Source organism: Phalaenopsis equestris, unplaced genomic scaffold (genome assembly GCF_001263595.1).
Source record: "Phalaenopsis equestris unplaced genomic scaffold, ASM126359v1 Scaffold000002, whole genome shotgun sequence".
NCBI lineage: Eukaryota > Viridiplantae > Streptophyta > Magnoliopsida > Asparagales > Orchidaceae > Phalaenopsis > Phalaenopsis equestris.
This window is the reverse complement of record NW_018164444.1, coordinates 76,450,629-76,464,606: the sequence shown is the minus strand read 5'-3', so window position 1 is coordinate 76,464,606 and position 13,978 is coordinate 76,450,629. Positions and strand designations below refer to the sequence as shown.

At 34.8% G+C, this 13,978-nt stretch overlaps 1 protein-coding gene across 1 annotated transcript in view; it reads left to right on the top strand.

Annotated features, from left to right (window-relative positions):
- Positions 1–855: 855 nt before the first annotated feature.
- LOC110021544 (serine carboxypeptidase 24) overlaps positions 856–13,978 on the top strand; it is a 36,102-nt gene continuing 22,979 nt past the window's right edge. Inside the window, exons 1-4 of the mRNA XM_020720085.1 lie at positions 856–1,225; positions 9,825–9,932; positions 10,032–10,127; positions 10,251–10,343. Coding sequence (XP_020575744.1) covers positions 979–1,225; positions 9,825–9,932; positions 10,032–10,127; positions 10,251–10,343 — 544 coding nt within the window. The 5' untranslated portion in view covers positions 856–978. The remainder of the gene's footprint in view (positions 1,226–9,824; positions 9,933–10,031; positions 10,128–10,250; positions 10,344–13,978) is intronic.

The following is a 13,978-nucleotide window of genomic DNA, read 5'->3' as shown; positions in this document are numbered from 1 at the left end:
ACTAAGCCAAGTTGACTCGTGAGCCTACTCTAGCTCTACTTGATAGGTGACTTGTTAGCATGAGCTAACAAGCCAACCTCAAGCCAAGCCCGATTCATCTCACTAGTTTGTGTGCTATCTCATTTTAAACAAAATATCAATATAATCAAAATATATTAAAATTTATGTTCTTAACTTTAAATCATTGAAAATATTTTATATTTTATATCAAGTGATTTTTTATTAATTATCTTTAATTTCTATTTTATTTCAATATTAACTTAAATTCATATTATTTTCGTCTTTATAGTTAATATACTCGTTCATATATCTACTTGTACTCTTAAACTATAGCTCAAAAGCAAACTCATTTAGCTAATCAAATGTAAATTCTAAGCCCATGGTAGCACAAACCCTACTCATCGCCTTTAAAACCCTATCACAAATTAACTTTTCTAAAATATTTTAAAAAAATAATAATAATTTTCAGTAAATGATGCTAAAATGATAAGGAGGCATTGATGATCACTAACAACTACCCCATTAAATGCAAACCGCACCCCTTTATGACCCACTGATTCAGTCAGCCACGTGTCAGACAAAAAGGCCGTTAATGTCTAAAATGGTGCGTTTAAGCATCCTCTTGTTTGGCCATCTTAAGCCCTTTAATATTCATTTCATCTTTCAATACGGTATTTTAATCATACCTTTTCATTTGAGTGGAAACTAATGATTTCAGCCGTTCTGTTGACTCATCTAAATTTATCCAGCATCTCGATTTTCTTAAATTACATACATACCACCCAATTCCCATCCATTTACAAATCTAACACCTAAATTTTATTTGTTTTCATTTATACCCCTCCAAATCTTTCATAATATAACAAAAATACCATCATTTAAACTTTAGCTCTCTCTCCCTCTCTCTATAGTTCCCATTGTATCAAACATATGAGTTCTTAGAGCTAGGAAAAAAGGTAACTTTGAGAGAGCCTTCATATGATGAAATCATCAGAAGGATTGCTGCTCATTTTCTCTTTTCTTCTTCGTGCCATCGTCTCCACCGCCGCCAGAGAAGCCGCGTTTGATAGAATAGAAGAGTTGCCGGGGCAGCCTCCGGTGAACTTCGAGCAGTTCTCCGGCTATGTGTTGGTGAATGAGAAGAGAGGAAGAGCTCTTTTCTATTGGCTAACGGAGGCAACTGGTAATGCTCATGAGAAGCCCCTGGTTCTTTGGCTCAATGGAGGTCAGTATCTTTAGTTAATTCTATTCTCTTTTCCCCTTCCTCTTAATTACTTCATATTATTCACAATGAAAATTTATTAACATAATTAGATTCATGGTCATTGCATGTTTATAAGTTTTTTCTAAAAGAAGTTCATGAGAAGATGTGGAGATCTCTTCCAAGAGCTTTTAGAAAGAATATATTACATAAATGCATGTATATAATTATATTCTAATATAAATGTAGAAGTTCGAATTTCGAAGTATTGAAGTGTAGATGACTCCTTAGCATAAGGCGGTGTTTGGTATCATACAGTTAGTAGGATTTAGTCATGAATTTAACTTAATTTTAGTCAAATATCAAAAAAATTGAAACTTAAATTCAAGCCTCTGTTAAATCAAAATCCTTCGCTTTCTTTTACTTTTCATAGTGTTTGGTCTCAATTATGATGTAAATTTGGATTTTATAAATCAGAATGAGAGACTGATTTAAAGGATTTATCCTGTTGTCGATGGCTACCCATCTCCATCACAGAATTTAACTATAACTTTAGGTAGCAACCAAACATCGTCTAAGAAAAGGAGAGACCGTCATGATTATTTTATGTTTTTGCTCATATTGGGAAAATGAGATTTTAATTTTAAGTATTTTATTTAATATTTGGTGAAAACATTTTACATTTAGTTTTTTTTTAATATTATTTTTTTCATAAATGATTTAAAAATGATAGGAAGCATTGATGGTTAACAATAACTATCACATTAAATGAAGACTGCTATATTTTTAAAACCCTCAAATACAACCTGTCACGTGCCAGATAGAAGTAAATTACAAACTCTGCTTTATTAGCATATCAGCATTTGTCCGGCAAAATTGCGCCCAACATAATAACTTAATGTGTCGAACTCTAAAAAATATTATGTCCGAATAATAAATCAGAGGCCGTATATTGTCATGCAACTGAATTAGAGATAATGTGCGGATGTGTATGACCGTAATAGTTTCTCCTCCAAAATGGGATTTCTTAAGCCTTTTAATATTTCTTCCTTATCAAGTTTTGTTTTATTCATACTTTTTTATTTCCTTTTAACATGTATACGGCTGAAAAAGAAATTGTTATTCAAAAAATTATGATGTTGATTACCAAAATTTATATTTTTAAGCAATCATCGCTTTTAGCTGCACCGTTTTGGATTTCATGAAAAAAAAAAAAAACAGTTTTACCAAACAGGAAAAACAGTGGTGCGGCACCGCATCGCCACCCCAAACACAGACTAAAAGCACCGAGACTCTGTTAAGGGTTCATAACTATTTAAATAATCGAAAATCATATGAAAAATATAAATATTTATTCTGACGTATTTAATATTATATATTCACCTTTGTATATGATTACAATTTAGAAAAAAATGATTTTTTTAATATAACTTAAAAGGAAAAACTACTTACATACTACTTAATTTCTACGTATTTATATATCTAACACATAAACTTCAATACGCTCCCACGCACATCGACTTTTTTATGTATGAAATGGTGTGTTTCATATTTTTAAAAGTTAAAAAAAATGATATTTTTTAAGTGATATAAAATATTTGGGTGCTATAAATGTAAAAAGTAAAATTTAGGGATTAGATATTTAAATATAGGAATTTAATAGTATGTTTTGTAAATGGCCCCACTAAAAATTTAGCAGCAATATCACTTTTTGGAAGAGAGAGATAGATGAGGCAAGTTATTAGAAGAAAATTGTCTCTTAGTTTCTAAAAGAATTCTCTCTCTCTCTCTCTCTTTATTTATAAAAAGGTAAAAGTATATATATATATATATATGTGTGTCTGTGTGTAGCTGGAAATTGCCACCTCGTTGAGCTAGGATAAGTTGTTGCGAGAGTCAAGCAGAGATTCCCCTTTTTGGTCACCACCTTGCTCCAACTTGCCTACCCTCTCGGGTCGGCCACCAGCCCCTCGGGTCTGCCTCCTTGGGTCGGCCACCCAACTCCTCTGATTGGCCTCCTCGGGTCAGCCACCCAGCTCCTCGGGTCGCCCATCAGCCCCTTCGGTCGGTCATCAGCTCCTCGGGTCAACCACCCACAAGCTCCCCGGGTCAGTCACTAGCTTCTCAGGTCGGCCACCAACTCCTCGGGCTCGGGTCAGTCACTCAACTCCTCTGGTTACCTTATTGGGTTGGCCTCCTTGGGTGGCCACCCCTAGTAGTCGGCCATCCAACATTAACATACTCAACGCTTCAGAATGACAAAAGGATCATAATACCCTTTACTGCCATCCTTAAAGCAAGGGCATTGTTGTAATATTATTTTTTCTTACTGTCATCTTCTGTAAATAGTGGACCATTGCCACGTGAAAAAGGGTCGAAGCCTCTATCTCTCTCAACCCCATACAAAAAGAAACTCTTTCCTTCTTCCCGCTTGTAACTAGGGTTGTAATCTAGCCGATCTAAGCCGAGTATATCATTGTTCAGACTTGTTGATATGCTCGGCTTGGTATAATTATAAGTTGTTCATCTTCGGGTTGAGCTTGTGTCGAGCTTTCATACAACTTGAACTATTTAACTTGTTCAATGTTCGAACTTGATTTGTACTTGATTTGTTTATGATAAATAAACGAGTATTTAAAATAGCTAAAAATTCAAACAATAATCTATATTTCATATAAAAAGTTTAATAAATAATTTTACAATTTTGATCATAGCTACTAATTTGTCGATTATAAATTGTAAAATTTTTTACTTACTAATTAGTTAAACAATTCTTAATTATAGGACTACCATAGTTCAAATTTTGTACGTAGAAGAACTATATTGATTATAAAAGTTATATGGATGATCATTTACTTAATCATATTAATAAGAAAATAATAAAAATATTATTGTTGGTAATTACAATGCGATAGTTATAAAAAATGAACTCATTACTTTGAAGGCTCTAAAACTCCACAATAAAAATCTTTTTTTGTAACTATCTTTAACTGTCAATATCTCATTCTAAATTACCACTCACTTATTAATAAAATAAATATATAATTATAAACAAAAAATATTATTGATATAGAAAAATATTACTATTAAATCTATAATTAAATAAATTTTATATAAATAATATATCATATATATAATATGAGTTATTATCTGTTAGTGTGGAGTCTAATCCCGTCCAGCCTCCATATCCCGCTCCCGCTTCCCGTTCCCATGCCCGATTGCAAAAGGTCGCGACCGCGACCCTGCGGTTTTGTGAAAACCGCTGCTCTTGCCTCCAAGATCGCGAAACGATGCCGCCTTTCGTCTCCTTTAAGTTGCAAACAGAGAGTGTGACTCTCCTTCAAGTTTGTAAGTCACAGTTTGTGTTCTTCTTCGGGCTTCCTCAGGATAGAAGGAAAGAAAGTGCAAGCAATAGTTCCTTGCAGTGAAAGAAGAAGAAAGAAGAAGAAGAAGTTTGTTCTCCCTTGGCTTCTTCTTGGTGACTTGTGGCAGAAGAAAAATTAGGTATATTTCTCTTGTAAGTTTATATTCTTCGGTGTATCTCGGTATAGAGTTTTTTCGGTGTATTTCGGTGTAGAGAGAGAAGAAAAGAGAGAGAAGAAGAGAGAGCAACGAAGTAAGAGATTCCTATTGTAAATCAAGGTGATCTACTGATGTAAATTTCTCAAATAGTAAAATCATCTCCAACTCCGTGAACGTAGGCAATTTGCCGAACCACGTAAAAAACTTCATCTTCCGTTATTGAGGAAAAGACCTGAAAGAATGGATGAGGCTGAATGGAATTTGTTGGATCGACAAGTTATGAGGGTTATTCGATTGACCCTATCGAGGTTTGTTGCACACAACATCGTCAAGGAGATGACGACTGCAGATCTCATGGCAGTCTTGTCAGGTATGCATGAAAATTCATCAACGAATAACAAAATGTACTTAATGAAGAAGTTATTCAACTTGAAGATGATGGAATGTGTTTTTGTTGCTCAACACTTAAATAATTTCAATACTATCACAAATCAATTATCGTACGTTGAAATTGATTTTGATGATGAGATACGTGCGTTGATATTGTTGGCATCGTTGTCAAATAGTTGGAGTTGGAAAGCCATGAAGATGACAGTTAGTAGTTCTGCAGGTAAATCTAAAATGAAATGTGATGATATTCTTGATTTGATCTTGGCTGAGGAGGTGCGCAAAAAAGATTCTAGCGAGATCTCAGGCTCGAGTTCAACATTGAATATTGATTTAAGAGGGAGATGACATGACAAAAACTCAAGTATAGGGAGTTTAAAATCAAAGTTTAGTCAACAGACAACCTGTTGGAATTGTGGCAAGGCTGACCACATAAAGAGAAACTACAGGAATCCCAAGAATATGGAGAATAATAGCGCAAATATGGTATCTGAAGAAGTGCATGATGCACTATTGCTGACAGTTCATTGTTCTTTTGATGATGAAAGTGAATAGGAGAGTGGGTCTGGGGCACCCATTTCTATTATTCTACAGACGGATGATGGAGAACCACAAAGTTATGAAGAAATATTGCAAGATGAAAGTTCGAGCAAGTGAGAGCTGGCAAAACTTCCACCAAGGAAGAATACATTACACAACAAGTGAGCGTACCAGGTGAAGACTGAACATTATGACAATAAGAGGTACAAGGCTAGACTTGTTGGAAAAGGCTTTTAGTAGAGACATGATATTGCCCATGCAGTGGGAGTTGTAAGTAGAGACAAGAGTAATCCAGGAAATAGCTTGGAGGTGCAAAGCTATGTTGCTCTGCTGATATGTTGACTGAGGGTGTTACTCTTGAGAAACTGAAGTTGTGTGCAGCTTCAGTTGGTCTTCTGGAGTGAAGACAACGTTTTGAGTTGCAGAGGTGGAGGAATCAAGGTGAAGGATTCAAGTTTGAAGAAAAGGGCGACACCACCAGTGGAGGATATCAGTTTGAGGAAAAAGACGCTGAAGTCAGTGTATCAATCTCCTCCAAGTGGGAGATTTGCTAGTGTAGAGCCCAATCCCGTCCAGCCTCCCGATCCTGCTCCTGCTCACCGTTCCTGCGCCCAATCGCAAAAGGGCGCGACCGCGACCATGCGATTTCGTGAAAACCGCTGTTCCCGCCTCCAGGATCGCGAAACGACGTCGCCCCTCGTCTTCTTTAGGTTACGAGCAACGAACACGATTTTTCTTCAAGTTTCTAAGTCACGGTTGGTGTTCATCTTTGGGCTTCCTTAGGATAGAAGGAAGGAAAATGCAAGCAGCAGTTTCTTGCGATGAAGGAAGAAGAAAGAAGAAGAAGATTATTGTTCCCCTTGGCTTCTTCTTGGTGGCTTATGACAGAAGAGAAATTGAGTTTATTTCTCTTGTAAGTTTATCTTCTTTGGTGTATCTCGGTGTAGAGTTTATTCGGTGTATAGAGAGAAGAAAAGGGAGAGAGAAGAAGAGAGAACAACGAAGTGAGAGATTCCTCTTGTAAGTCGAGTTGATCGACTGGTGTAAATTTCTCAAGTAGTAAAATCTTATGCAACTTCGTGGATATAGACAATTTGTCGAATCACGTAAACTTGTGTGTTATGCTATGTTACTGTTTTCTGGTGTGAATTTTCTCGTTATATTTTTTCGCTTCAAAGATTGTTCTCCTATTTGATTTATATGTATATCACAACAACTGATATTTGTATATCTGACAACATTATCGAGTTTAATATCGATTGTTTAACAAGTTACTTGTTGAACAACAAACGAAAAAGAACAAGTTCAACTATATTTATGTTCATGTTCGATTTCTTTAAGCTTCGAGCTTTTAAAAATTATTCAAGCTTGTTTATTTGCTAATTTGAACGAACATGATCAATCCTTAATCAAGTTGAGTTCAATTTGTTCATTAAGTGCATTGGTTTATTTACAACTCTACTTGTAATCTTCAGATTGTGTGGAATACAAGAGGTCAAAGAGTCCGGAAACACCACTTTCTGTCTCTCACAGGACAACTCTCTCTCTCACTCTCATTCTCTTTCTACTTCCTTGAATTTTGTACTCTATTCCTTGGGCACAAACAATATATATTGTTGAACCCAAATCTTTAGATATATGTATATAGATATATATATATATATATAAATATGAAAAGTTGGGTTTATTTATAAGGGGTGTCTTTTACAAGTAGATTCCAATTCAAAGTTTCAAACTAGCGATATGACACAAAATGCGACAAAGTTTAGTGTAAATGTGATTGATACATAATATATTGTCAAAATAGTTGTCATAGAGCTATTGGACTTGTATATTTCCACCGGATAGGATACGGTTAACAAGTCAATCAAAGGAGTCATTATATTTTTATATTTTAGGCTCATCTTTTAGGATCAGGTGTGGATTATAATATACTTATGCACCCTTGACCTACAGTAACCTAGATTTAAAATAAAAGGCAATGAAAACTATCTTAACTCCTAGTCACCCAAAATAATATTCCTAAAAAGATGGCTCCAGTTCCAACAGTAAAGGTGGCATGTATGTTAAAATTTAATTTTAGATGTCAGATATGAAAATTCATAGGTCGAAGTGGTAAAAAAATATTATAATAGAAGTTCTGATCCAAAATAGTATCAGAACTCGAATTACAATGCACAATGTGTAGGGTCTGGCCCTCATTAAATTATTTAGTTCTTTGTAGTCAGTAGAGCCGGAAGTGTATTCAGTGGGACCAGATCTTATACGTGGCGCATTGTATTTGAAGTCCTGATATAATTTTACATCAGGACTCATGATGTAATATTTTTTTTTCTAAATAAGGCAAAGAAAACTATCTTAACTTTTAGTCAGTCAAAATAATATTTCTAAAAAGATGGCTGCTTTTCCAATAGTGAAGGTAACATGTATAGTAAAATTGAATTTTAGATGTACATAAATATCAGTTGTGAACATTAGATGTCCTGATGCAAAATTGTATTAGGACTCCAATCACATTACGTCACGTGTACGGTCCAACCTCGCCAGAGATTAAATTTTTAGTTTTTTGGTATTCACTGATTTAATATTTTTTGCTAAAGAAGGCCGCGCAACTCAATTATCATTCTCACATGCATGTAAATATAAAATAGGAATGAATGCAAGAGCCTTATTTATTTTATTTATTTATTTATTCAGAAGGCATTCGACACACGTGACTCGATATCTCCTTGCTGTGCAAAAAGACCCAATTATTTTTTCTATTTGCTTCTATATTTTAAGCTGTATGTTCCCGTTGCCAGACATAAAAACAAAATATTACAGCCTGCAAACTTTTGGTATGCTCTCTGTTAAAGGGTGAAAAGAGAAATACTATAAGTGCCGCACTGTTGCTCCATCTCTTCTCTCTTTGCCCCTCCATTTTGTTCTTCTGACTTTGCAGAATTCACAGAGCATGCTTTGCTTGCTTGGTTTCTGACCATTGCAAGTGGGGGAGGAGATGGCCTTTTTTGCTTTTCCTTATATATATTTTCCATCTACTTTTTTTTTTTTTTATCATTTTTACTCTTATTTTATTTAATCAAACATGTCATATATATATATATATATATATATGACATGTTTGATTAAGCTATTATATTTTTAAAAAATATGCAAAACTACTATAAATTATTTGTGTATTTTCAAAAATATATTATTTTATTTTTATAAATAAAAAAATAAAGGGTTGTGAAAAACATACTAAACGAATACATTCTCAAAATTAAATATTTTCAAATATAAGGTTGGCATAATGGTAATTTTAAATTTTAAATATATATGAAATTAAAATTGCATTAACTTCATTAAGGCATGATTAGCAGATATAAAATGGGCATAAAAGCAGCCACAAAAAAGTAATATTCTTTTGTAAGAAAAAAATCTTAAGTTCTGGGTATTGCATCTCCGGATGGTCAATCGCAGGGCGCCACGTCACTATACATGTCGTCAACAGGCGACGTGACACCCCACAGTTTGCCGTCCATGCGTAATATTTTTTCGTAAGTCTCGACTCCATGGGATACAGGTTTGGCATTTTATTAAAAAAGATAAAATTTTAACTTCAATCTCAAATTGAATAATTAAACAACATACTGATCAACTACAATTAGGAATATGATAATTTTTTTATCATAGTTATGTATCAAAATTACGAATAATCCTAATTTGGTATTAACGGCTAATAAGTATTTTGATCTTCATCATGCATAGCTAAACACATAATTAGTGTTTTCTAATTATTAATGTCATCTTTTTCATTTCAACCATAATTAAAGTTATGAATCATTACATGCCATCATCAAAAGAGAACTGTTTATCCGCCTTTTCGTCGCTTTACATTGAAAACTTAGTCAGACGTCTAATATCTGTAGAAATAATGCAGAACTGCTCCTCACTATGCTCAAGTCAGGGTTGGAGTTTTACTATGAATTTTGATATATGAGTGAGAATTTGAAAAATTGATCGAAGAGAATGGGTTGATTTGTAAATAACAAATGTTTTGGGTGCTCTGCATGTAATTGCCTTGGTGATACATGTGATCTTCTTACAGCATAATATTTTTACTTTCTGATGTATTTTTTAAATTTATTTTGATTTAGTTGAGTTGAGTTAATTATTCAGATACTTTGATCAGGACCCGGTTGCTCCTCAGTAGCCTATGGAGCTTCTGAAGAAATTGGACCGTTTCGGATCAACCGAACCGGTTCAGGATTGTACCTCAATAAGTATTCATGGAATAGAGGTTGTTGGGCTAATAAGGAATTATATCCTACTTATTATTTTCATTATTTTTCATACTTAAATATTTAATTATTATTATTATTTTTTTTTAAATAAACAGAGGCAAATATATTATTTCTGGAATCACCGGTCGGAGTGGGCTTCTCTTACACGAACACGAGCTCTGATCTGAAGAAGTCTGGTGATGAAAGGACCGGTACATATTACTCGTTTAATTTTTTTTTAAATATTTTTTTGAATTAGTCCATAAATTTCATTTTTTTCCCTTTTTTTTTATGTAATTATAAATCTGTATCGCATGTGGGTGTTGGATTTGCAGCTGAAGATTCACTGATTTTCTTGATCCGGTGGATGGAAAGATTTCCAAAATACAAGCACAGGGAACTGTACATTGCTGGTGAAAGCTATGCGGGTAAGCGAAGGCCCAATTTATACATATGAATGCATGGCTAACTTGGCCCTTCTAAAGGGGAAGAGTTGGATTAAGTCTAGTACATTCACTGATTTAAATGAAATGATGGAGAGAAAATTGATTGAGGAATATAGTTTTGCTCGAGTACTTTCTTACAATGCTCGTGATTGTCGTATGATCCCTTATTTATAGGTTAGAGTCAAGTACATGATACGACTAAGTTGGCGATAGTTGACTGAAGGAACTAAGTTTTATGTGCTGAAGTGTGCATAAGAGACTTATGCTTAGTAGATATTTAAGTGACTTCGAAGAGGAAATATGCAACTTTGGCTTGATTCAAACATGCTCAATATTCACCAACTCATTGCACCTAATTCATGTCCAACCTGATGAATTGATTCACTAACTCGAATTAATATGATTGTATTAGTTTTATGATTTTCTTGTCTTGTACGAATCCAGAAAGAATGTAGCAATTAAAGTGTTGACAATGCATATTGCCCTTGGTTTAGAGAATCTAATAATGGGTGGGACGCATGTGTAATGAACGGGTTTGAATAGTTATCATTAAATACCTTGGCTATCAAAAGAACTTACACTACAGAAATTTAGTTTATTTTCGACGATCAAATACTGTCGTTAATAATAGATAAACAATATGTAATATACTTATCGATGGTTTAGCTATGATAAAATTGGCGTGACAAAAACACTTGTTAGTATTTAAATTATTGATGTATTTAATGATGGTTTACATTAACTAACGGTTAACCCTACCATAACCGTCACTATAGATTCAAAAACATAACATGTTTAACCGTAGCCCGACTGTTGGTTATATAATGACCAAAAACGATCCTAGGAAAACTGTTGCAGTTCCGCTGGAGAAGTATCACGGTCCTATTGGTAAACTGTCTCAAACCGTCAGTTAATCGTGGGAATTTACCGATGGCTCTTTCAGTAGCAAAAGTGCAACACTTTGCTCAAACATCGCTCGTTCAATAGGCCGTCGGAAAATCGTCGCTTGTTGTATAAATTTTCATGAAGTCGTCGATAAGCCATAAAAAAACAAGTATAATTAAAAAAAAATTATAAATCCCTCTTTAAATGTTACAATTTGCACACCTACAATGTAATAGATCAATCAAAACACAACACAATATAGTAACAAAACTAATTAACACATAAATCATATACATAAATAAAAGAAAAATAATTGAATTAGAACAAACGAAATGTACAACTACATAATAAAACTAATATTCACTAACAATAAATTGTTCAATACACAATCAAACAAAAAAAAAACCCTACTCATCCTCCTTATCATCCTGTGTCTCTCGTCATCATCATCATCCCCACCCTAATCCTACACTGGCTCCTTCCCTTTATGCAGTTCCAAATGCAACACCGCTTTGATCTCTAAAATCATCTCTGATCTCAGGGTGGCTACTTGGGCATCAACTTGGTGACGCATCCCCTCCTCCTGTGATATGCAAGTGGATGCACCAGATGTGCTAGAGGTATGGTAGGAATCATAGGTCGACGCCTGGGACCCCAACCCATAGACCCTGCACTTCTTCTTCCCCCCGACATCCTCGCTCTGGAGGTCGTACTCAGAAGGATCGTGAGATGTGCCCGAACCACAGACTGACTGTTGAGATTGACTCTCCTTGAGCCTCAAGAAGGCATCCCTTCTCTTGTATCTGTCAGTGTAATGGAATAGTTAACATACATTTAATGTAAAATAAGATTTAAGGAAAAAAAAATGACTTATCAGCCTCCTCTTGTACACCATATGTGGGAGGGCTTCAACGGTGTGCTTTGAGGCCTGCATGCTTCCGCAGTTAAAGCAGAGATTCAGCTTTGCCTGCTCCCTCTTCCTTTGATACTCGGGAGAGTCTCAGGCCCTGATTAATGTGGCAAATACTTCATCGTCCAACCACAAAAGGGTGCTCACGTATATCACCAAACTGGTCTTGCAGGAGATCGCTCCACTTATGCTCAAAGTTCGCACGGATGTGTGCCTCCTTCTCGGGGGACCAGGACCATTGTTTATGTAAATTTAATTATAAATTGTAAGATTCATAAAAATAAATAAATAAATGTAATTATTCTGTTCAGGGTTTACCTTAAACTCACCAAACCACATATCACGAACTATGACCAGGATCTCTTTGCAAGATAAGTACGGGTGGTCGTATTTGCTCTGAATTAAATCTCTAATGGAATGAATGGCCTGTCTAGGAGGACTAAATTTGAAAATAACATATAATTAGTTCTCTATTAACTGAAAAAACACAAGAAAATAATATGGGCATTAAATTAAAACATATGCGTTCCCCACTGCTCTGAGCCGATGATGGTTGCTCAAACTCAATGACACATCAATAACAACCTATGAAGACGGTGTTGGTGGTGTCGTTGTCACGCCTAATGGTTGTGGTGGTGTCGTAGGCGCGAGTGTTAGCAGTAGTGGTGTTGTGGCTGGTGATGATAATAAGATTTAGTTTGAATAAGATTGAGTAAATCCTGTAAATCTGATTTATGAAACCTTGAAGGGTTTAAATCTAGAAAACTGTTTGGTATGTTAATAAGTAAATCCTAATAAATTCGGAGAAAGCTTTTGTTGACTTTAATAAGATTTACTAAGTTCCACAAGCTTCAGCTTCTCTACAACAACAACAACAACAACAACAACAACAACAACAACAATAACAAGCCTTTTCTCACTTGGTGGAGCCAGCTACATGAATCCTTTTTCCCCATTACATCTTATTGAGAGTCATATTTTCATTAAATTCAAATCAATTATGATCATTTTTTTATAAAATATACCGAAGCCTTTGTAGGTGGTTTACCTCTACCTTTCTTTACATAAGTCAAATCTAAAACATCTACTCGCCTAACTAGTTCATCAGATGGTCAACGTTTAATGTGACCAAACCATCTAAGATAACTCTCTAATTTTGCTCACCATAGGAGCTACACTAACCCTTCCACGGATATATTCATTTCACATTTTTTCTATAAGTGTAAAGCCACTCTTCCACCTGAGCATTCTCATCTCGACAACGCTTAACTTAATTTTATGTCTCTTTTTTAAAGGCAAACATTATGTGCCAAAGAGTATTGCAGGACTCACCACCATCTTATAAAACTTTCCTTTCAGTCTGAGCGGTACTTTTCTATCACACAATAGACCCGAATATTTCCTCCACTCAAATTGAATTCTACTAATAACATCCTCTTCTAAATCACCATCACCCAAAACACTAAACCAGAGATATCCAAGGCATTCACACCTTAGATATATCTGTAGGCACTATTTTTGGTGTGGGGTTTGCCCGTAAGAAGTTGTCGGTCATCGGAATTGAAATCCCGTTGCCCGCTTCAAAAGGACGTTTTTTTTTTTTAAAAAAAAATTTAGTTTTGAAAAAGATGAAGTCAAACTGACCCCATAATTTTCATAGTTTAGATGAAAGAGCACTTTATCTCAAATCATGTATCTATCCCGAAGGATGAACACAAGAATTGAGAGTGAGGCTCGATCAAATAAACTAAAGAAAGTTATGATATCCGTTTGGTCTGCGAAACCAATATATTGGCCGACAAGTTCCCCTATTTAATATAAG